General features: G+C 40.9%; 1 protein-coding gene across 1 annotated transcript in view; it reads right to left on the bottom strand.

Moving 5' to 3' along the window:
* The window catches only part of LOC104627351 (sorbin and SH3 domain-containing protein 1-like), a gene marked incomplete at its 5' end in the record, with an annotated part of 48,882 nt that extends 26,309 nt beyond the window's left edge, over positions 1-22,573 (bottom strand). Inside the window, 12 exons of the mRNA XM_010295539.1 lie at positions 761-810; positions 2,141-2,242; positions 2,808-2,873; positions 6,769-6,852; positions 10,091-10,205; positions 12,208-12,337; positions 12,452-12,499; positions 16,475-16,537; positions 16,868-16,942; positions 18,079-18,142; positions 18,959-19,134; positions 22,544-22,573. Coding sequence (XP_010293841.1) covers positions 761-810; positions 2,141-2,242; positions 2,808-2,873; positions 6,769-6,852; positions 10,091-10,205; positions 12,208-12,337; positions 12,452-12,499; positions 16,475-16,537; positions 16,868-16,942; positions 18,079-18,142; positions 18,959-19,134; positions 22,544-22,573 — 1,003 coding nt within the window. The remainder of the gene's footprint in view (positions 1-760; positions 811-2,140; positions 2,243-2,807; positions 2,874-6,768; positions 6,853-10,090; positions 10,206-12,207; positions 12,338-12,451; positions 12,500-16,474; positions 16,538-16,867; positions 16,943-18,078; positions 18,143-18,958; positions 19,135-22,543) is intronic.
* Positions 22,574-24,043: the final 1,470 nt, after the last annotated feature.

The following is a 24,043-nucleotide window of genomic DNA, read 5'->3' as shown; positions in this document are numbered from 1 at the left end:
AGGGGATCACTGTGCCTACGGACAATGTTAAGCATTCAGTCCAATTACAAGGAGCAGCAGGTTCACGGTAGGAGCTGGCTCCACAGCTCAAGTAACTCAGTATGACTTAAGTAGCTCAGCACAGTTCAGCATCTTGCTCTGGATTTTTTGTTGTTGTTGTTGTTGTTCCTCTTTTAAAACAAACCAGCTGCATGTACAACTCATTTAGACAGAGTATACTGTTTATTACATATTCCTCTGGAAAAGTAGTGCCACATTAGATCTTTGAGAAATACTGTTACTGCCACCACTGTCCTCTTCCTGGAAGCTGGAAAATTATTGCCTACCATCAAAAGCATGCTTTTGATCTGGTGTGCATAACTGGGAGTATCTAACAGGAGACGTATCTCACAGAAACAAACTTTGTTTATTCCACACAATAAAGTTACTTGCATGAAGTTACAGTCAATTTGCAAACTTCATCAAGATGGAGTTAAAGGTCTGGGGTTTTTGTTTTTTTTTAAAGTCACTGCCTAGCATAATCAGCAATTCTCATCTAGACAATGCAATCACTCATGTAATCACTTCAAAATTAATTCAAGAACAAAAAGCAGATATTGTACCTGGACTCATCTAAAGCACTTGTATAATTCTCATGGTAGATCCTTTTGGCTATATCCATCACCAAAAAATAAAGCCAGCCCATTTCCATCACCCTAAACCCTCTCCTACATGCCCTCAGATTGTAAAAGAGACATCAAAAAGAAATTGGAAAACTTACTACGAAGAATGATCTGTCGAAGTTTCCAGAGGAGTAACACCTGCAGTATTCTGCAAAAGTCCAAACAAAGGAGTCATTGATACACACATGTGAAGAAAAAGGCTTGCTTAAGTAATTTCCACCTATTGCTTGAATATTAGCCTTTAGGAGACACTGAGGTTTAAGTCTAAATGCAATTTAAGCTGTCAATATCTTTGCAGAAAAGCAACAATTTTCCTGAGCTCCTTCAGGGCAGTGACAGGTTTTTAGCACAGCTGATGCCTTTTCGCAGCGCCTATTCTTTTGTCTGCAAATGAGTCATTGTGAATAAAGCCAAAAGCAAGAAGAGATAACCAGCTGGGCCATGACCAGGAGACACATGCTGATAATTATTTCCCCAAGCTTTTCCCCCAACCAGTCACTGCCCACCTTTGCTTTAAAGGTATATTACATTTCTGCAGCACAATACATTCCTCAGCATTCAAATAAATATCAAAGCACTAACAAGAAAAGCAATGTTTCAGTTCAGTTTTCTTACTTAAGAGAAGCAATGCCAGCTGCACAGGTTCAATAGCAAAAGCCAGTTCTTATCCGCTTGCTTTAAATCCATCTAACACTTCCTAGGCACGTTATTGTAAAAATTGAAGGCAATTTTAGAAGAAATGCTCTATTTGGTGTCCCCTCATCTATCTGAGAATTCCTACGTAGGAAGAAAAAGCAAATCTTGGCTTTCAGAAAAAAGGAGCTTTTTCAAATCCTGGTGAAATGCCGCAGGTTCAAAAAAAATCAACAACAGAAAAAAAAAAATAGAAAAAATGGCATGTTACCAAATTAATCTATCATTTCATGGTTTGGGTCCTGCAGACCGTTGAAATAGCAGCAGCAGCTGACCTGCCCTAGAAGGCCATGGCAAGGTGCAGCATAAGGAAAACCGTGTAAAATCTCTTGGGAATATCCAAATCTTGGGTAGGCGTGAGCTCCTAGCAGAGAGGAGGGCTTGTATGAAAGGAGGGTAGATGGCAACACGCTTGAAAGGCACGAGATGATGACGTGACGCCAACCAAGAATTTTAAGCTGATTGCTGCTGCCTATTCATGTGAAAAATAGAGAGGGTTTTTTTGCAGACACCGAACTCAAAACCCTAAAGGGGGACAGGGTGGGGGTGGGGGGCAGCTGGAAGGGAATGGGGGAGAGAGGAAATCACTGTATCTGAAATGGATTTCAAGCCGGATTCTCAGCATCATGTTCTATTATTTCTGACAGCAACACAGCAAGCCATGCAGTCAGAACAGTCAGAACCATTATTTATCCCAACCTCATTTAATAATCATCCAGCAGTGAATAGATTAGAGCAGAGAGTTTGGAAACAGGGATTGGCAGCATGAAAAGAATAGGAAATACCTTCTGTGGCTTTTTATGTGGCGCTTTATAAAGCTTCTCCATTTTTTCTAAATCTGCCTCTAACTCAGTCTGGTAGAGGTAGAGGTCTTTTTCTAGATCAGTCTGGTTAAAGAAGGAGAAGAAGAATGGGAAAATAATGCTTAGGGTTAGGGGAAACCAAAGGAATGTTAATTTTGAAAAAAAAATGCGAGCCTTTTTAATTGAAAAAAGACAAAGATGGTATGGACAATACACAGAAACTCACTAGTAATTAATCATGTTTCAATCATTACAGAGGAAATAGTTTTAGGCATTTAACATTCAAAATTAAGAGATGCACAGGCCTGCTAGAATCTAATTCTACAAACCATAAAGTTATAAAACACACCTGTAAAAAAAAAAAAAAGATACTGTAACAATATGCAATATGCTGTTAGTATAATTATCATTGCAAGTCAAGATAGCAAAACCACCACTCCGATTTATGGCTGATTATGCTTCAAGAATTGTTTATTAAATCAATTTACTAGCTACTCAATTGTTAGGCTAATGAGCTCAAGCCCAATTAAAAAAAATCACTCACAAGCACACAAACCCCGAGCAATGCTACAAAAAGAAAAAAGAAAATCACATACACACATACATACACGCTAAATGCTGTAGTACAATGTACGCAAGACACAATTACCTTTCTATCCTCTCTAGTAAGGATAGAGCAATCTCCAGGAGTATAATCCCAAATCTTTTTTGGAGGCTGATGGAAAGCAGAGGAAGGAAATGAGGAAATGAAGATAAGGAAAGACATCACAGAGAATATGGAAACTGGATTAGAACAGAGCGGGGAATACAATAGGGGATTTGCATCAACACTGAAAAGAAATTTCAAAAAAAAACCGCAACAGAGAAAGAGAGAGAGAGGGATAAATCTGCTATAGCACAAATATCTAGAGATCATGGGAGGCAAAAGGGAACATACATGCAGTCTGGGAGGGGCTGTTTTCAGTAGTGTTTGAGGAAATTGTTATTTTTGCAAGGTGCTCTAAGGGATTTTAGACTCTAGTGAGAGCCCACAGCTGGTGGTTAAAGCATTCTTAACACAAAACCAAAACAAAACGGGGAAAAAAACCACACACAGTCATAAAAAGCATTTGTTTTGCTCATTCTTCTTTTCAAAAGGAAAGTGTAAAACAAGGGCCTTTGATAAAGGGAGAATCTTTCCCACCCCCGCCAGACTATGAATACATACCATGTGAACAAATGGCTGAATTTCCAGTGGTGGCATTGTGGGGCAATGAGAACGCAGAGTTGTTATTTTTTATTTCACTGGTTTGGGGGTTTGTTTGTGGGGCGTTTTGGTGGAGAGAGTGGGACACATAGAAGTTTGGGAACTAGTTATTTAAAATTCATCCTATAGGTGAAGGTGCTGACTTCAAAATAGGATTTTCCTGCTTGGATATGCACATGTAAATATCGGGGAGGATTATTCAAAGTGAAAGACCTTTGCCTAGACACACCTGTCCAAATAATGCCATATCCTTATTTCACTAGCTATGCACCTCTCACTGATATGCTCAAAGACAATTTGTTCTTACTTTGTGAAATCTGAACACATTTGCTCTGCTTCCAAACAAAAATAACCTCTGTTGCCTGGTAAGCTTAGCATCATCCTATGTGTCCATACTGACTTCTGTGACTAGATTATTAAAGTGCTTCCCAGTCATTCACAGGGAATCTCCCAGTGTCAAAGGGGAGACTGAGCTACAACACTTTGGTCTTGACTCAAATTCCTTTCTAGACAGCCTGGATCTGCAGTTTGAATCTGTCCCACTTTACATCTGGACAGCCACTGTGTGGATGCAAACACTAAATACCTATTTCTTAACCATCAAATCAGCAGCTGCAGGTGGATAGATGGTGCTGCCAAGATTTAGGTTTAATATTTGGAGGGAGGAAATGGAGGGAAGGAGGTGAGAAGACAGGGCATGCACCCCTTTTTCCAGCCCCCTGCTTCTCCACTTACAGCAAAGAGCTTAGTCAATGCTGTCTCAGGAAGAGCTGGGAGAAAGCGGCTGTGTGTCTGATCCTACAAGCACAGTGGAAGACAACCGAGCTCTATACTGACCAAATGTCAAGTTTTGTGAATGGGCTCCATGGAGCTCTGGAGACAGGGGTCAGGAGGAAGGAAGGAAGGAGAGTGTGGGGATACAGTCTCAGCAGCACACTGAAAACGCATCTATGCTGCACAGACTGATCTACGGGACTGCAGGGCACGTGCCTGTCCATGGAGCAGCCCAGAGATGCATCTGGGATGCTGGTCCAGCCAAGTGTCACTTCAAGCTGCCCTAGGAAGCACATATGCTTTCCTCAATGGAGAAAGCCCCATCCTGGCCATTCTGGTGTCTTTGGAGAGCAACACCCACAGGCTCACAAGAAACCTATGCTCCCTTTTACCAAGGGTGTTTCCTGCTTACATCATGTAACTGCAAATAAAGTCAGAAAGCCAAGGGAAATCATGCGTGTAGAAGTACACATTATCTCCAGCACTGGAAAAAAGCTGGGACAAACAGAGAATCTGAAAATCCGAGGCACTAGAAAACATCATTTGAAACTCTCTGGTTAGGCACGAGGCTTAGCCACTAGCTGGTCACAAAAATCTGGTCCTCTCGTGACCGGAGTGAGCAAAGCTACAAAAAGCAAGCTCTTTTGGCTGTGGTAATGAAGCTCAGAGGGAGCTTTGCTAGCTATAGAAGTCTGAGATGGCATCCTCAATTCAAGTGCCTGATGCCAAAGCACCATGTACAGAGTACCACATTCAGGGGCTGGCACAGTTGATCAGGCAGCATGGTTGCATGGCATTGGAGCTACAGCAAGTTGACACGGAATATCATTTCAAGGCAAGCTGTAAGAAAGCAGCCCTTAGCAACAGTGCCCTGAGCAAGGTGGGGAACTTGTCACCAGAACAGATGCTCTGCTGAACAAGAGATGGATTGCTGGTGTAGCCTGAGATGCCCTTTTCTGAAGTAAGGCCAAGGCTGCATGACTAAAAGCACAAATGCACAGTTCTAAGGAACAGATATAGTCTCACTTCTAGAAAGGTCCAAGGGCATAAACGTTCTCCCTTCTCTGATACATTTTCTATTAACTTACACTAACTCAAAGGATCATAGAGATGACAAACCTTCATTCATTGCAAGAGCATATGGCTATTAATTACATGGCAGCAAAGAGAAGCAGGTTTCTTCTCGCTTTGTGAAAGTCTTAAACCATGACAACTTGTAAAGGGTTAAATCCTTATATTGACATCACAGTGAGGTGGGATTTACTTGACTTCTACTGCCTAAAAGTTAGGGGTTCTCATCTCAAACACTGTTGAAGCTCCTTCTTTAGCTTGGGATGGAAGGTCCATAGCTATTAAACGGTATTCTATGACAGAATGGACTACCCAGCCACTGTACATGTTTGGTTTTCAGCATATTTCAGATATACTACATCTATGATGTGATCATACCGGGCACCCAACCTCAGGCAGCCACATTCTGTGCAGAGGAATTTTGCCACTCCTGTGAAAACAAAGACTAGATTTAAAGAAAACCTGCTCTCTGGTGTTCATATGCAGTTGCTTTTGGAGCCAGTACTGAACCTTAAAATGTATTTCTGTTTTGTTGTTGTACATGCAGGGAAATCTCAGCAGCACTCAAAAATGGTGTGCACGGGCATTTGACAACGGACCTCAAGGAGAAAGGAGGAAAAACCACTACCCTTGAACAGATGTAAGGCTGATACTGACCCTCTGGTGCAGTAAGAGTAGCTTATTAAACAGTATTTGATAATGAAGTTAATAGTGTTTAATCAGTAAGAAACAGGACATAGAATGCTTTAAAGTCAACATTTTTTCCAGTAGCCATGATCACTGGTGTGTTCCCTCCATCAAAATGTCCTTTGTCCTATTGAATAATTCAGCTTTGCTTCATCTTTTTCCAGAGTGGGAAATCAAGGCTTTCTTTTTTTTTTTTTCCCCTCCACACAGCAACACAGCATCATTTGAAAAGAAAGCGTACTGTTCTCGGACTTCTTTGGTTTCAGGGAATGGCAAGGGCTATTCAACACAGACTGATGCACCCCATTTAGGCAATGGGCAGCTACATACATAAGGAAATGAGCAGGAAACAGGGTCATGATCTGTTTATGGATAGCTGGAAATTACTGACCTACAGTTTCCAAGCCAAGGCCAGGAATAAATGAGTGATTCTCCTTGACTGAAAGCTACCTATCAGCCATCCTAGATTTTGTCAGGCAGAGGGAGAATAAGGGCTTTGAAAAAGGACTTGCAATAATGAGAACAGGGCATTGCTTCTAACATTAACAACAAAAATGCAGTTTGAACTATGGTGTGCGAAAAAACATTGACTTGTTGATACATATGGCTGGAAGGTAGGGAATGTTTGTAAATGGCTTCAAAATACTTAAAGTGGTCACAGAACAGTTGCTTTACATCAGTACCAGGATGATGTCATGAACAATCACATTTTTAAACGGGTAAGGCAGCTGTTCCAGGTTTAGGGCCTAGCAAAGAGATGTGACAATCATGTTTAAAAAAAAAAAAAAAAGGGCAGGTTGACTTCATTGGTCATCGTAACTATCAAACTTACCGGTTTCCCAAACTCCAATTCCGAAAAGAATTTATACCAAGGTTCATTCTTTAAATCTATCTCTTCTGGGCTTATATCCCGAGTCTAAAGGAGTTGGTGATAGGGGAATGGAAGAAAGAGAAGGATAACATTATGCAAAGAATACACGGAAAGGGACTGTTAGAGATGCAGATCCCATGGTTTCCATTCTAAAATGTGGATATTTGGACTTATAATTTGGAATTTCTATAGCACGTCTCTCACAAAGGCCGTGAACTGCTTTGCAAACATCAGTTAAGCCTAATGGCATCATTGTGAGCAACATGAATATGAATGAATTGCATTTTACAGATCAGGAGACCCACACAGAGAGAGATTATGCAGCTTGCCCAGTGACAGGGAAAGTCAACGGAAAAGCTGGGAGTCAACCAGTCCCTCACTCCTACTGTCAGACACTTCCATCGAGTCCAAAGCTGCATGTACTTAAAAAAATTTTTTTGATCTTCATTTGGGTAAAAAAAAAAAACATTCAGTGAGACCTGTATCAAATACTGCATCTTTAACAGCACATGAATATGTGAGAAACCCTCTTCTAGCCACTGCAAACAGAGCGAAAGGTGGTTTTTCTAAATCGAAGGAGACACAAGTCAGAGCGCATTCCTGAAAGACCTCTGAAGGGATGGATAGGGAGACAATATTACTTGTTTCTTCACAAATAAATGTTAGAGAATCAGACAAAAACTACAACAAAGGAAAATCACACAGGACAGAAAACAGTACAGTTGAAAAGGAAATTCCCTTTTGTTCATACAATCTGGTTTAATGAAACAAAGTTGAAACAGTTGTAGCTGTTTAACAATACTACAGATGAGAAGAGAATAAAGTCCATTGCTGAGGGTTATGAGGTGCCACTCCCCAAAAGACATCTAGTTAACTCTTGCATTTCAGTGTACCTAGCCTTAGGCATAATGGATGGCAGTGCATTAAAAATATGAATAAATTATGTCTGATATGCCAGTGTGATCCCAAGTGCTTCATCACAAGAAGCGATGAGACACACACACACACAGAGGGCCAGCACAAAGTGTCCTGATGCAAGTCATCCTGTCACAGGGTTACTGAGGCAGGGGGCAGCTCCCAACAGCGCGGGGCTTTGCTACATGTCCCAGACTCTGCCACAGTCATTAGGCTTCACCAAAAAAAACCCTCTAGGGCAAGAGCTCAGGATTGGTGCTGAAAGGGTGGCAATGCTTCAATCTGAAAGATCAAATGGTTACATCACATTTGATCTCTGATGGCCTGGAGGAAGATTTAGCTATTTCTTATAGACAAAATAGAAGCAATGCCTCAATTTTTTTCTTTATTGCACTCCAACTAAAAGTACTGATCTTGTTACACAACTGCCTTTACATAAACCAAAAAGCTTACTGACGTCGATGGGAGGCTCTTCATTGCTCAGAAATGGTTTTGGATTGGGATTACAACAGTCACAGCTCTGGGTATGGTTACCAGGAGATATCCACAAATCTCCTGCAGCCTGCTTGAAAGATCTAGTCACTAACCACTGTATTACCGTTGTATTTAATAAGACTGATGGAGACCATGAAGCTACTATTTCAAAACCTTCTTTCTTCTGTGATCCATGGCTTGAAATTAAAGCTCAGAAAGTAACACTGGAAGTAACACAGCTATCACATTCTCCTTGTCTTTGATGAGCTCCGTACAATTTTTCTCAATTATGCCAATGATGGTCCTGCTTGTGGCTTTTAGACCCCAATTCAACAGCTCAATTAAGCACCTGATGAAGTCTGAACACATAAACAGTGCCACTGGTGATGTCAGACCATTCGCAAAGGCTTAAGTAAAGAGGTGAAGTAGGTCTTTTGCCACAAGTTTTAATCTTGGCTGTTTATTGTGAGATAAAATTGACACTTAAGTTAGCAGAAATCTTGCTCCAGGATCAACTGCAGGAATGGAGTTGTCATACCATGTTCAAACCCCTCCTCACGGGCACTTCTTTAACAGGCTGAGCCAACACTCAATATGATCAAGACAGAGTCATCATTGCCCATTTCAACAGGCACTAGGATCATGCTCCTATATCAGGAGCAACTTTGTTGAAGTTAATGAAAGGACATGGGTGTGAAAAGAAGTTAGTTGCAGGATCTCCAAAAAGTGATGGACCTTGACTGCACTTGGAAGGAAAAAAGAAAACCCACCAAAGTACTAAGGAGAAACATCAGGTCCCAGATCAGACTTGATTCCTACATTTCTACTGATTTAAATTGCTGTTCGCTCTTGTTTAATATCCTTGGGCAGGTTTTTCAGGAGCATTCCTTTACCTAATCCATACATGGATCAATACCTGAGCTGGTAAGGCACAAAGTCCAGTTTACAATTGGAATTTTGCATGCAATTAGCGCTTCTAATTGAATCCTTCAAGTTAATGCCTATATAGAACAACTATATCTTTATGTACCAAACTGGCTATTCACTGGTAACCTTGTTCAGTATTTTCTAGCACTTACAGTGTCTCACTTGTACCACTGGAGGACACCTTAAGTGAGCTGTGGTGATTTATGCAGGACTGGCTGACAAGGTTAGCGCCACCTCTCCGCCCTGCCCCTTGCCAAGTGTTCTCAGCCAAGCCTGCAAAATGAGACTTTTGTATGTCACAATTCACAGCATTACTTACTAATTGAAACTGAAATTGGTAACAGCTCACTTAATGCTCCAGGTTATGCACTAGTGCAGCTGGGGAGCCAGCTCACATTCAGTTCTGCCACCCCTGCCACAGAACTGGTGAGATCCAGCTGAGGAAGAAAGCAGCCCAGGGTTGATGACCATGTCCTAATATGCCTTCGAAGCATCTGCTGTGGTACATTACAGGCACTCTAAAAATTAGTCCTTCAGTGTTTAAAGCATGAGGAACACAGAAACTGAACCGGCCTGCTTTATTGCATAATGCCTTCAACTCTCCTGCATGAACTAATGCTGTGTCCTAGAAAAAGTGCAGCTGGCAAAACAGCTGCTGAACAGGTCACAGTGTCAAACATGGATTAAAAACTAGTGTTAGTGATCCATACTTAACACAGAAAACAACACATCCAAAAGGAAAGGAGCCTCTCGATCCCCCTGGATCTTGCTTTATAGAGAACAAAGATGTTAGGAAGTTATGCAAAACAAAATATACAGTTTTCAAAACAAAATATACAGGAAATACATCACATGAGCACTGTACTGTAAGCATAAGGAATCCTATCCGAATGGAACTGGACAGGTACTTGGGGACTATTTTATAATCACAGGATGAAGCCACAAACTGGAATAAAACAAACATTACCATCTTTTCATTGTTCAGAACCGAGGACTTTCCTGGTTGATAGTCATAAATGCTCCTGGGCTCTGCACGGTACTTTCGGGTATCCACCTTCTTGTCTGGAGGCTCCCAGTCAGTCCTGAGGAAAGAAAGATCAATTAACCCAAAACACTGTGGTTTCCGTGGTGACAAGCACTTCCTTTTGACAGGCGCCTTTCCTTGTTAATCATGGTTTAATCAGGGTACTTTTTTTAATCTAGGAAAGGAGCCTGCTGCAAGAAGAACAGTTCAGATAGGGCTCCGGGCATATGTTTGTTTAGCTATAGCAGGCAGAGTTTGATACAGCTCAGCTGCTGAAACCATTGGCGCAGAGGGGGGTTCTTCCAAGTACTTTCAATAAAATTCCAGACTTTCTTATCTTTCCTGATTGGAAATAGCTTCGTGATGGGCTTAAACTAAGCTCACAAATATGAACATGCCCAAACTTTGAAGAGAACGCAGATCAAACTTCTTTTGCTAAACTTCTTCATTTTAGCCACATCACTGATTACCTGGCTACTACTGCTCTGAATTCTGGGGGCACTCTGGGGTTCAAGAGGGGTCTTTTCTAGAGACATGAATGAATTATCTCAGACCGGTATATCTAAAGATGGCTAAGAACAGGCCAGTGACTAACCAAACTGCTATAATTTTGTGCGGTGTCCACACTGGCACAGTTCAGACAATAGTAGTCACAAAGCATCCAGGGTCCATATCCTACAATGTCCAGCTCCTCTGAAAAGTAATACATTCAATTCAATTCAATACCTCATGCAGAATAACCAATGCGTCAAAAAAAGCCCAGAAATCAAGCCATTTAAACTGGCAAAATAATTCTGATCTTGCTTTTGGTATGTCCCCTTTGATGGGCAATGTTGTTTGTGGATTCATCTCACCTAGCATTCACCAAACAAAAGGGAGAAATCTAACCAAAACTGCTGCTCCAGGTTTCCTCCCACTTACCCTACTGACCTTGTTTAGGATAGGAACAAACCCACTGCGTTGCCCAAACTCTCCTCACTGGCTTAGGGCAGACACAACCAATTTAATTTTTTTTTTTTTTAAAGGAAGGCAAGATGACAGCCAAAATGATTGGCCTACGAACAGTGTACAAATTTCAACAAGGTTGATCTTTGCTGTCAAGAATAAACTTGATTCCAACCCCAGAGAAACTTCTAAACTTCTCCCTGGTGAAACACAGTTTTGTCACTAGATAATAGGAAGCATTAATTATTGTAATCCTTTCACTTGCAAGAGTTCTCTCAGAGTGACAATGCACTATGCCTTCATTTCCTGCGTAAGGAAGACACATTCTGTCAGCAAACTCTGTCTCCTGATCTGGTGGCCTGAGATGCTCACTGAATTAGCAATCTCAAATTATGGCATCACTCATTTGAGGCAGCACATGAAAAACATTAAGAGCATGTGGAAGTTGGTGAGGAAGGGAGGAGCAGTTCAAAAGCTGGGAGAATTTAGCAAATATTCATTGCTCAGTCTGCTTTCCCTTCATTTGGTAAACACATTAATTGCTGTTACAAAGAGGTTTAAAATACACAGTAATAAACAAAGCAAAAAACCAGGAGGGAAGTAATCTTGAAAGATCAGAAATTACACCGCTAACTAGAACCTACTTCCAATAAGATTCATATGGGTGGGACTCCTCAGAGATACAAAATGTAACAAAATTTTTACCAAGGCTCAACATAAATCCAAATTTTGCTTCTCCACAGTTACTGCTACTTGCTTGTATTCTGAGGTGCCTTTACGGTGTTACACTGAGCCAAGAGTTTCCACTGTTGCTCTCTGGTAGGCACTGTATAGGCATGACACCCAGAGAAACACTCCTCACTCAGGCAGGAAACCATGCAACAGACTGTGTGATGCCCAGTAAAAAAAGACAGACAAAACGGGGGACTGGGCTGTGACAATGAAGGAGTTCACTGCCGCCTAGTAGAAGATTCAGAGTCAAAACTACATCTCCACTACCCCAAAAAAGTTTAACTGGAGTTGTGGACCTAAAGCTTCCACCTTTGTTCCCTTCCCATTCACAGCTTTCAGAGATTCTTCCAGCACTGATCCAAATATATCTTAGTTCAAGTCACCTTTCTGTGCTTGATTTAAGTGATGAAGAACGGTTTGGCAGTGGCAAAGTGGCAGACCTCTTAACAATCTTCTCTGAATCAATATTGTCCATCTCACTCTTGGAGCGGGGAACTGAAAGCTGGGTTCTGCCTGTAGGATAAGTCAAATATAGGAAGATGGGTGAACTGGATAGGAGGCAAATAAATACATGCTTTACATGCCCTTTCTGTTTGACAGATTACACAAGAAATGTGAACTACTTACTGTCCTCAGAATAGGAATAACGAGGAGAGTATGAATCAGAATCTTCATCTGAAAGACAAAAGCATTTTGCAAGTGAGCTGAAAAAGCCCTGAAGAAGAAGCACCAGAGACCCTTTTCATTTCTTCTACTAATATATTAGCCATAATTTGAGCGATATACCCAATACTTACCACAGGGAGAGGATCCTAAAAAAGAAAATTGTAATGAGGTTTAAATTGCATTTAAATATAAATCCTAGATTAGATATAAATATTAATGCACTACTTACACTAATACCTTTCTCCAGGATCTCAAAGCACTTTACAATACAAGCACTTTTTGTCACAAAACTCTTCTACAGCAAGGGTTACTAGATCCACTTTATCAAAATCTGGAAGATAGTGGATCTAAAAGCTGTAGTATATGCCTAAAATAATTCATTAGGTGTCAGACACAGTAATAGAGCTGAGGAGTCTTGCTCCCAATCACGTACAATAATTGCTGGGACATCTCCCTTGTATTAACTTGCATACCAAGTTGAAGTATGTTCACTGACTCAGATTATCTTTTAAGTGCAGATAACATTCCTGGCATGAGACACACATGTCTACTTGCACCATGAGACTGTCCTCGTTCTTAAGAGCTTAATTTTTAAATAGGAAAGACGTGCCTATAGAATGCAACAGAGATATTCAAGCAGCTCTAAAAGAGCTTGCAATGACATCAGTGTAACTGAGTTGTGTGGTCTGGCCCTGAAGCTGAACAACCTTCTCTCTTTGACAGTGAAAGTGTTAAACTGCATCAACACAGCAATGTCATTGCCAGGACACAACTGCTGCCTTGGGCCATGGAATGACATACCGCCTTATTCAAAGAGAACATGGTACTGTAGTGCGCAAGGCAGATGCACCCAGAAGGAAGGTGGGAACGTGGCAGCATTACCACAATGGCCACAGAGACTTTGACTTGATCAAAAACCTAGCGGTATCTTTCCACCACCTTCGACAGGCTTTGGAATGATCCTCAATGAACTGCAGGTAGTGGCAGGGGGAGTTGGGATCAGACCTGGAAACTGGGCCCACAAGCCCATCACCTTTCTCTGCTGATGAGGGTTCAGACTTGCAGGGGTGTGTATATGTGACATCTACAGGACTTCCAAGGCAAAATGCAGGAAAGTACGATGCAATGACTGCAAAAAGAACTGTGAGCACAGGTATTACTAATACCTCTGTGAAGAAACCACTAAAATCAATGGAAATAAAAAGACAGAAAAACAAAATAGATGAAGCTAGAATAAGCTAGATAAGAAAAGAACATACTAGTATGTATGTGAAACATATGTGAATTTAGTGATCAACAGACTGAAACAATTTCCAGATCTTCTCTCAAGGAGGACATCAATCAGCTGCTACAGCCAATCTGTCTAACACAGCTGACCTGAAATTGCACTCAAGCCTTTATCAAGCCTTTCAGGAAGGCTCAAAGATGTCTTAACTTTTAGCCTCTCTGCTGAGTTCTCTTGGTGAATGAATTAGAAGGTTTAAGTTCCAAACAGATGGTTATTGACTCTGGTGTGCTTATCATAACCTTCAGGTTAAAAATAGCGAAGGTCAATTTTCAGGCCAATTCCTGTGCTTTAAACCTAAATGACAGAAAACAAATATTTATTTATTTAATGTTATTACACTGAATTGGTGACAAAATTAACTGGTACTCCTTGATAAAAGTTGGGTTTATTCGAATAGCAAAATACTTGGTAAATCACAAAACTCTCGGTCCCTACAAATACAGATGAATGAATGTCTAAAACTAAAGCAGCCATTCACCTCTCACAGCCTTATTTAGTGCTGGTAATCAACAAAAAAATTTATTTACTTACTTAAAGAGAAATACTAATATTCATTATAGCTCATCATTCAGACAGGAAAAGCATACAATAGAAAATTCATTTCAGATAAGTGCTATTTTCCAATTGCTAATATTCTAATATCTACAGTAATAAGGGAAATGGGTATGTTTTGTCTCTTCGAGTATCTTATGAAGAGTGTCTACATTTCTTCCCTTTTTACAGCAAGGAATAATGAAACACAGAAATCTGGAATGATTTGATCAAGATTAAAGAGTAAATCAGAGATGAGCATTAAAACAAGATCTCCTCGCTCTCAGAGCTGCATTCTATTTGTGGCACTCTCCTTAATGGAGTAGGGTATCACCAGTTTGTAGTTTCAAAATCTGATTCCTTCCTCGAGAAGAGGCTGTTCCCTGTAGCTCCTAGAGGATGTGTAGGGTCTGCAGGGTTGGTCATATTCTCTGTGTTTCTAGAGACTTTAAAGTTATTTTAGAGGGGAGTCCAAACCTTGATGTTTCTTGGAGATCCTATGCATCAGTCCAAAGCAAAAAACTCTGACATTGGCTGCATGACATTGAGGCTTCAATCTATCTCTGTATAAACACTTTGCCACTGAGTATGTAACTTTGAAATGTTTTCTAAACATGAAACATGCACTCATCAACATCATCAGATATTCCTGATTCCTTATCAAGGAAAGAATCCAAACAAATATTAGAGAAAAAATTCCCAACATATTGAGAATAAAAAGCAAGTGTTTGATCCAATAAAATTTCAACTACCTAAACCAGCAAATTACTTACATATGCACGTTTGTAAGCACATAGGGGAACATTTGTGGGAAACCAGACTCTTAATATATTACCATCATTGGTTTTGCAAACTACGTTAGTTCAGACCAGAGCAAAATGGATTTTCAAACTTCATTACGACCAAGAAAATTGAACCTCTGTAAAGCTCCTTCATCAATTAGTTACTGAGACTCTTTGTTTCTCTCATCCATATCCACATACCATTCTGCCAGTAGAAAATAATTTACACTGCATTATGATTTGCAAGACAGGACTCTTCACCTACAGGTTTCATCAAGAAATGAAGAAGTGTCTTAGATACCTGTATGACACTAGTCCACATTGATTTTAACAGTGAAATGCACCTTACATCTCCTAGTCTCCTTTGAGCATCTCAGCTAGAACCCATATTGTATGCTTTCCTCTTACACAGTACCCACCAGATGTTTAAGATAAACATTGAATGAAATGGTTAATTAATAGTCTCACCAGGGTTGCCTTGAGGCACAGGCTAAGTAGGCAAGTTCCTAAATTGCAGGATCTAAAGTGACACCAGAGCACCAAGCCAACAAGGCTGTCACCAACAACTTCCCAATCAGGAAGCATCTGGATGTCCAATGTGAGCAGAGGAGTCCAGTGTTTCTCATATGTAAGTGTTTGCATGCATATGCACACAGCTACACAATTATCACTGCAATAGATGCTATTTCACCATCCCTGAAACTTGACTGCAAAGGATTCTGGTTTGTACATGAAGTTTAAAGGAATCTGCTGAGAACATGAAGAGAATAAGGTAAACACAGTGTTATTTCAAGTTGCAGGATGTGCTGATGAGACTGCCAAACTCTGTCCTTGCCTAGATATGCCAAGTGCACGTAAGGCCAGCCCTGAATCCGTGTTATGAAGTTATATTTATTTTAAAAGACTATGTTGAGGGACTGATCCAAAACCCACTGAAGCAAGCAGCCTTTTTACCAATAGACTTCAATGGCATTTTGGGTCTGACCCTAATACTGCGTTAATATTCAAAACCAGCAGTAAATAATTAAAAAAATGTATTGATCGGAAAGAGGGGTGGGAGAAATCTCAGTTAAACCACATCTTTACATGTAAGTCAGCATTCTAGGCATGTTAGCTAATCACTGCACGCAAATGGCTAAAGACAACTGATAAGCGCATAAAACCAAGCAAACCCCAAGTCTGTAGCATTAGTCAAATACTAGTTACAAAGCCAGAGGAGCACTGCAAAGCCAAAAAGGGATCATACAGTCAAGGCAATGCTTAGAGTGCAGCAAATCATTATGAGGCAGCATAATGCTCAGCAACTAGAAAAAACTCCAGGAAGAAAATAAATGGGTAAGGCAGCATTTGTGCAGAAATTTATATATGGTCCTTTATCATTACCTTCAGAGATAGGACTAGGAGTAGACGCAGGAAACTGGTATGTAGGAGAATAAGGATTGTCTTCTGCAGCAGAGAAAAGCAGTGGATTTTGAGACTATCCACAGTGAAGTGGAGGTTCTGCTTCATCCCCCAATTTCCTATTACCATATGACTTTATTGCCTACTTTAATAATGCTAGAGGAAATGGCATCATACTTTAAAAAAAGATTAATGGATTAGCAAAGATTTAGTTGTTTTATGCATCACACAAGAAGGTATACTGGGCATAACTGAATTTCCAGACAGTGTAACACATGGGTAATGGAAATCTAGAACCTGAATCTGGTTACTACTAGGGTGCTATAGTACAGTTAAAGCACAAGACAACAGATACTCTGACTAAACTTCTGGTACCTTCAGTTTTTTGCTGGATTTCAGGAAGTTCAGGAAATATGTAGGTAGGGCAATAAGGGTTTTCTTCAGGAGTGTCTAAGCAGAGGAATATGATTTGCAAAAAAGAACAAAGAGGACAGATTTAAAGAGGAAGAAGGGGGAGACAAGAATCCATAAATGCTGACTGCAGAACTGTCCCTCTCACGCTGATGTTCTAGCATGACACAACCTAGATGCTTCTTTGCTCATTGTTGCCTTGCATGTCTGGGCCCTGCGAGAGACCCTGGAAGCTGAGGGGACTGAATTCATTCTCCTCCTTCTGAAGCATTGGCTCTGGCTGAGCTGAAGAACCTCTGTTAGGAGCACCAGTATTAGGAAACAGTTAACTCTTTCTCATTCCATCCAGTACAACACAGCATCTATCTATGCATAAAGCTCATCATGACAGCACCTGCAGCGGCAAATACAGCTCGAGTTTTGCATGCTCTATGTTTTATTATATAAGCGCAGTTCTCAACTGCATTTGCCCACACATCAGGCTGTTCAGAGGGTACAGTCTGCAAATGCTACTGCAGCCATTTCTCGCACAGAAGAAAGAACACGAATATATCAGCAGTCTTGCATAGATGTGCCTCCAAGTAAGGGATTCCCTTGGAATGCACCACTACAAAGTCTGCAAGTGCTCACCACAATTTTAAGTTTTCAAAGGAGAAAATCTGTGGTTTTGAAAAAGCAGAGTTCAGATTCTGAACTCACTGAAAATCAATGGAAGCCTTTCCATTGGTTTCAGTAAGCTTCAAATCAAGCTTTGTTATGCAGGTTCTAAAGCTTTGCAGTGTAAAAAGTTTTCTCTTATGCACAGAGCAGTTTCAGTGACAACCTACTGTCCCTTAAAAGTGTAGAGGGGTGGAGTTAGCTGCTAAAACTGGAGTTCAGGGATCTATTTTCTCTAAGGATGAAATTATTAGCAGCTTTCTGATCTCAAATAGTACTCAGTTTCATGAGGGCACTGCAGTTCACCTTTCAGAACTCAGACCTTTCTTTGGACTTCACTGTTCTCTCATCTTTCAACTTCAGAGATTTCAAATACATTGGTTGAGTTCTGTGGTGCAGAGCAAACACTAGTTAACATAACATTTACTTAACATCCAGTACAATTCTTCACATGAATGAAACAAAATGTTATCAAGGTGGTCTTTTAAAGTAAATAAAAAATATCTGTGTTACAGTACCTCTATTTAGCTTGTGGATCTGTTTGAACATCGTCTTGTACCAGTCCTTTGATCTGTCTGTATTCTATTGGAAAAATAAATATACACATAAATAATCACAACCATGAATTCTACCAGCCTTTCAAAGTTCTTACGAATCTTCCAGCAATGAAAAAGATTTACACTCTGCTATATGAAGGCTATATGAAATTAATACTTTGAGATATGAGCGACTTCACTCAGATATATAATCTGATATGTAACGAAGCTACAGGTTTCATTCAAGTTACTAATAATGTACAAGCTTTGCAGAGGTATGTTGTAACCTGTGTAGAACTGTAGATTGTGTAGAAAGTTTTGCATATTAATCTGATTTGACATCTAAAAGTAGACACCTTGCCTATTTTAGTCATATGTACCAATTTCCTAAGTATTTAATGGACAGTTAGAAACATTTAGCCTTCAAGTTACTCCAGATTCCAGCTGTAAGAACAGGTCAATTGTCTATTACTTTTATCTTTTCATGATAATTTCTCCTGAATGCTGAATGAACTTAAACATATTGTATAAAAGAGATCTGCCTTTAAGATGGATAAAATGAGACAAAACTCACCCTTAGCTGCTAGCTGTTATTGAAACAGAAGAGCAGAAAACAGTATTCTCAAATAGGATAAAAAGAGATATTAATTCTTATTTTTTTTTCTCCAAGGCAGCTGATAGGTTATAGGATAGGTCATTGATAGCAAATGGAAACGTTCAAAATAAAATACATTGGAACTAGAATTCTATGTTCCCTTAAATCTCTGCAGTCTCTGGATCTTTAGTGAATTCTCTGAGTCCTAAGGTAAACGGAATCTGGCCCGGGTTTTGTGCATCGAGCACATGCTCAGTGTGGTCTTACCCTCAGTGGAATGCCAATATCATCAACGGAGGTATCAGCCATGTGCTGAGGGCTCTTGACAATTCTTCTCTTCTCCTCCATTGCCCGCTTCTCACTTGGCACTGTCTCCTGAACTGGCTTGTCCCGTACGAGTGCTGAATCAACTTTATCGGAAACTAGTCTGTCTGGCACTGAATCTGGAAATGACAATGGAGGATTCTTATCTCATCTCAGCATTTCACCACATCACCATACTCCACTCTTTTAAGGCAAAAATCCTAGCAAGTAGTTGATGAGACAGACTGTGTCACTGCTAGCTGTGGTTAGCATCCTGACTGAAGGAGATCTACCAAGAAAATGTTTGATGCCAGCAAAAGCAGGATAGTATCTCTCGGGTAGCTACCTTCATGCACCTCATAACAGTCTCAGCTGTTGTGTAAGACACCAGAAAATTTTGGTTTCAAGGACTGTTTGGAGGTTGGGTTTTTGTGTCTTTTTGACTAACCAACAACTCTGCAATCTCATTCTTCATCAAAAAGTTTCAGTGAATACAGTCTTCTAGACATCTTTTTCTGCTGGTTATTTCAATCTAATGTAGCATCCTACATGGATGGACTTCTTCTGTGTGGATTTTCTGGAGACAAAACATCTGTGATTTTATAGTCTGCCTCATCAAGACTTTGCCAAGTCCTATCCTTTTTACATCACTGCATGCACGAGAGAGAGAGAGAGAGGGAGATGTTTATTCACATGCACATCACCATACTGCCCAAAGCCATTAAATGTGTAGAAATCTGAAAGGGGCAGTTAGCAGAGGAAAGGCTTATGCATAACAAAGCATTGGTCTGTTGGTACCTTGAGCAAACACAATTCTGCCCTGCGAAACTCAGTACATGAAGGATTTGTGTTTGAGTGGTTGGTTTGAAATTACCATCAAACTTTAAAGTCTTCCTCCTCTTTAAGAAAAAAATTAAATAATGTTTATAAATGTTCAAAATGAGACAAAGCATCTATTAAATACTTGTTTAGCATTTTCATCCTATAACCCCTCTCTGTGAATCTGTGTGCACTGCCTTTTGGTCCTTTTGTGTCCCTGGTGTACAGGGCTCTCCATTTTGTAGGAAGTATTTGGTCCATTTCCATGACTAAACTCCTTCCTAAAACTCTAGGAACAGAGCATGGAAAGAGCAACTGAACCTAGACTATTCTTCCATGACCTTGAAGACCAAAACGAAGTGGATTTTTGGATGTGGATGAGGATGTGGAGAGGATGCAAACTGTAGGAAAGGTCACAGCTTTTCTCCATTACTTATCATTGTCTGCTGATGCTAAAAGTCCTGAACTTCTGGTCTAGAAAAGTCATTATTTTCTGCAGGCTAAAGAATTCAATGGCAGAGAAGGTCACAAAGCCCTTCTTTAACAGGACAGATAAATGTATTTCTCTTTGACTCCATAGCTCCCTGCACTGGAAGAGTGGTTGGCTGTTTGCCAGGTAGATCCCATCTGAAACTATGATGATAATCAAAATACCTAATATGTATGTAAACAACAGGGAAATGCGTGACAATCTGATTTCCCAGTACCACAGCCATGATCTAAGCAAAATCCTTATTTTGATGACTTAGCAACAATAAAACCAACCATCTGGCCTGTGCCAGCCATCTCTCAACCATAAATTCACATCTTTAATATTATAACATGAAGGTTTGGGAGCTATCTAACATGGCATAGCCAGAGAGAAAATCTACCAGCCAGTTAAACGTATTTTGATGGAGTTTTCAAAAATATTCTTTGGAGTGCACTTAGAACTGGTTGAAGGTGCTGGACTGACTACCCTGGAGACAGGAAAGGCCTGTCTGACAGCACAGTTGCATTAGGGCAAGCCCTCCCTGTGCACCCCACCAAGTAAGTCCTTCCTAGGTCCATAGGACTCAACCAAGAGGACCAGCTTAGCTGCTGGTCCAGTTTGGCTGCTCAGCTGATACTGCAAACACAGACACCTGCTGCAGAGGGAGGAACTAAAGCCGGCATCTTTCACCACGGATTTGCCACAATATCCTACAACTTGGAGAATAACGTCTAAACTTCACACTGACTTTATTTTTCATGCAGCTCCAATGATTTCAAAAGAGTTTATGGAGGTATATACCAGGTTTTGAGGTATGTAAAAAATTGGAGAACCAAATCTGGTGCCTAATCGCCCAAATAACCAGATTGCACCAGTCAGAACACTCCATGGCACCCAAGGCATTCTTTTGCAAGAGCAGCAGCAGCAATACATAGAGTTGCCCAGCAAAAGATTTTTACTACTGTCACCAATAGGACAAAAAGCAGGAGGAGATGGGGCAGCCGGCAGCTTTGTGTGGTTGTTTTGTTATACATAGAGCAGGTGCAGACCCAGCTGTGCGACAACATGCTTCACTCTTCCAGACCTAGGATCATTTGGGCTGTAACAAACTGCTCTGTGGCTACCTCCAGTTCAGAAAACAAAGGACTTCCTGAGAATGAAGGGAAATACCTTACGAAAGGGAAAACCAACAGGAAACCTCTGTCCGGACTTGCAAGCAAGTGTTAAACTCGCAGCTGAGTGGTGTCCGATGAGACAATACCTACGCTAAGGGAAGGAGCTGAGAGAAACTGGTGTAAGCTGTTATGCAGCCTGTCACCTCAGCAGGGTGGCAGCAGAGAGGAGGAACAGGCTGGTGCTGGTGTCGCAGCCGAAGGAACCTGGTGGATGAAGTTGGAGCAAGTCAGCAGCTGCTTCATGGACAGATCCTGTCCTCATGGGACATGCTCCATTAGTCCAGGGCCCATGCAGCAGAGCAAGAGCATACACTACTGGCTCCCCTGTGCTTCTATTTGTGATATTTTAAGTGCTTAGGCACTCACTGTGACTCTCTTCTCTCCCACTTCTCCATTTACCCCGCCACGGCCATAACCAAAGAATAACAATACCAATACCTTAACCCATAGGTAAGCCGTGCGTAATGCGTTGTTCCTGTAATGTCCACTGCAGACTGAGCTAGTTGTATTTGGGGTGCAGGGCAGGAAAGATGACCAGGAAAACAACCTGCTCTTCTTTCAAGGAGAGACTCACACCTGTTGCAAGAGCAGAGAGCTGCCCCAGGCGAGAAGTGTGGCAGCACACATGCATACTTGCATGCTATAATTTTATCATCTATTGGAGTCATGTAAATACTAATTTTTATTTCTTTTCCTCTGCCCTCACCACAAGCAAGACTAATTCTAATGGCTGTGTAGAGAAACTTGAGAATATGCCCAAAGGGAACAAACCTAAAGGCTGAAAAGACAGCCTCTAAAGTCAACTAGAACAATCAAACTGTACGTAAATCTTATGACTTAGGAGGAACAGACAAATAATTTATGGTTTTGGTATATTAACATGTGGCCACACAGGCAGCATTTGGAGAAAAGACTGAAATCAAACATTCAGTGACCTGGACTAAGCCAGGACAAATATTTATACTAATTTCTTTGCAGTTCCTGGGAAGTGTGTTTGCTAAAGGTACTCCACAAACTAACAAAACAGTAGCTTTGCTCCAGCAGATACAGCAGTTGAGGGGTAGCAGATCTTTCACATCATACCTGCCAGACTACTAAGCCTTTTTTGCTGTTCTGTGGTAAAGGAAGGAACAAAACAAAAAGAAATACAGAACAAATGGGTGAGACATAAACAGCAAGTGCTCTGGTGCTGCACTTCTGACAGGCAAGAAATACACTGTAGACAGAATGTCAGCAGCTGCTGGAGAGAATCTGTTTTCAAATACCCTGCCAAAGTGACAGCCCACAGTCCCTTCTTCACACAGCAGCCTTGTGGAATAATATAAATCTCATGATGCAGTGACCGATACATTTGTTGCAAAGAGCGTTTTTAAAAGAATTTTTAATTTTTTTCTTAACATCAGAGAATGTAAAAAGTTGGACAGGAGACAACTTGAAAAACAGTAAAGACTCACAGTTAAACAACTTGACAACTAACTCTGATACCATTAGCCTGAAGTACATTTTGAAACAATAATGCCGTAGCATTCTGAAGGAATATAGGAAAGGATCGCACCATTGTTGGTGCTTGCTGAGTCTCATCACATACTACCAAGCCACAGATTCAGTGATTTGTGCACAGACACAGCTGGGTTAAGGCTTCGATTCTCAGAATGGTCCCCTTGGTTTAGGGTCTTTCGTTACTGACTTCCACACTGGGACATTTGTGGTATCTTCCAGTGTGTTTGGCTACCCTAAAGTTGATGCTTACAGCTGCTTTTTAAAGGGATGCCCAAATGACTTGCCCAAGTCATGGCTGGGAATAAACCAAGGATTCTTAGCTCTCTGTTTCTCTGCTCCTTCTACTCCTTAGCAATTAATCCTTTCAGTTAAAGCATGAAAGCCATTCAAAAAGAATAAACTATTTTACTGACAGACAAAATACAAATACTCTTGAAAGCTTATATTGTTAATGCAAAGATTTCAAAACTGTAATATATTAATCACACTTGTTACATATTCATAATAAACCATGCCATGCAATGCCTGCCCAGGAAATAACTGTGTTTTGGGGTGGCGTGGGACACTTGACAAGCAAGTCTGCAGTACGTAACAATCCCCCAGGTGTATGCTTTTTGCTAGCAGAACCCACCTGCACTAGTATTTGTACTAAGTGGATCATCTCAGCAAAGGAGACCGATACTTCGTCTCACCAATACCTATGAACTTCGTTCTTTAACCCCAGCACCTCTGCTCTAACCACCCATGGCAAGCTGCTCATGTGCGTTATGCCAACATAGGAAATGAACCCCTGCGCGCAATGGGTAAAAGGAAGGTTTAGCAGTGTGAACCTGAAAAGTAGATGGGAATCACCTGCTGCAGCGTTCACTCTTCTAAGCAGGCCATCAGGAGTAGGCTGCTGTATTATTAGAGGACAAAAGATGCATGTGAGGACAGCCTTCAGCTTCAGCCACCACCCTCACAGAGAACTGCCTTCAACCACTAAGGTCTCCTGACAAAAACATGTGGTTTAAAGAGTCAATGCGTGAGAGCTCTTCCCTATCCATTCTTCCAAGAGTCCCTTGGGAGACAGTCCTGAAGGAC

This window comes from Phaethon lepturus, unplaced genomic scaffold (assembly GCF_000687285.1).
Source record: "Phaethon lepturus isolate BGI_N335 unplaced genomic scaffold, ASM68728v1 scaffold631, whole genome shotgun sequence".
Taxonomy (NCBI): Eukaryota; Metazoa; Chordata; class Aves; order Phaethontiformes; family Phaethontidae; genus Phaethon; species Phaethon lepturus.
The sequence above is the reverse complement of the archived record's forward strand: the minus strand, read 5'-3'. Positions and strand labels throughout refer to the sequence as shown.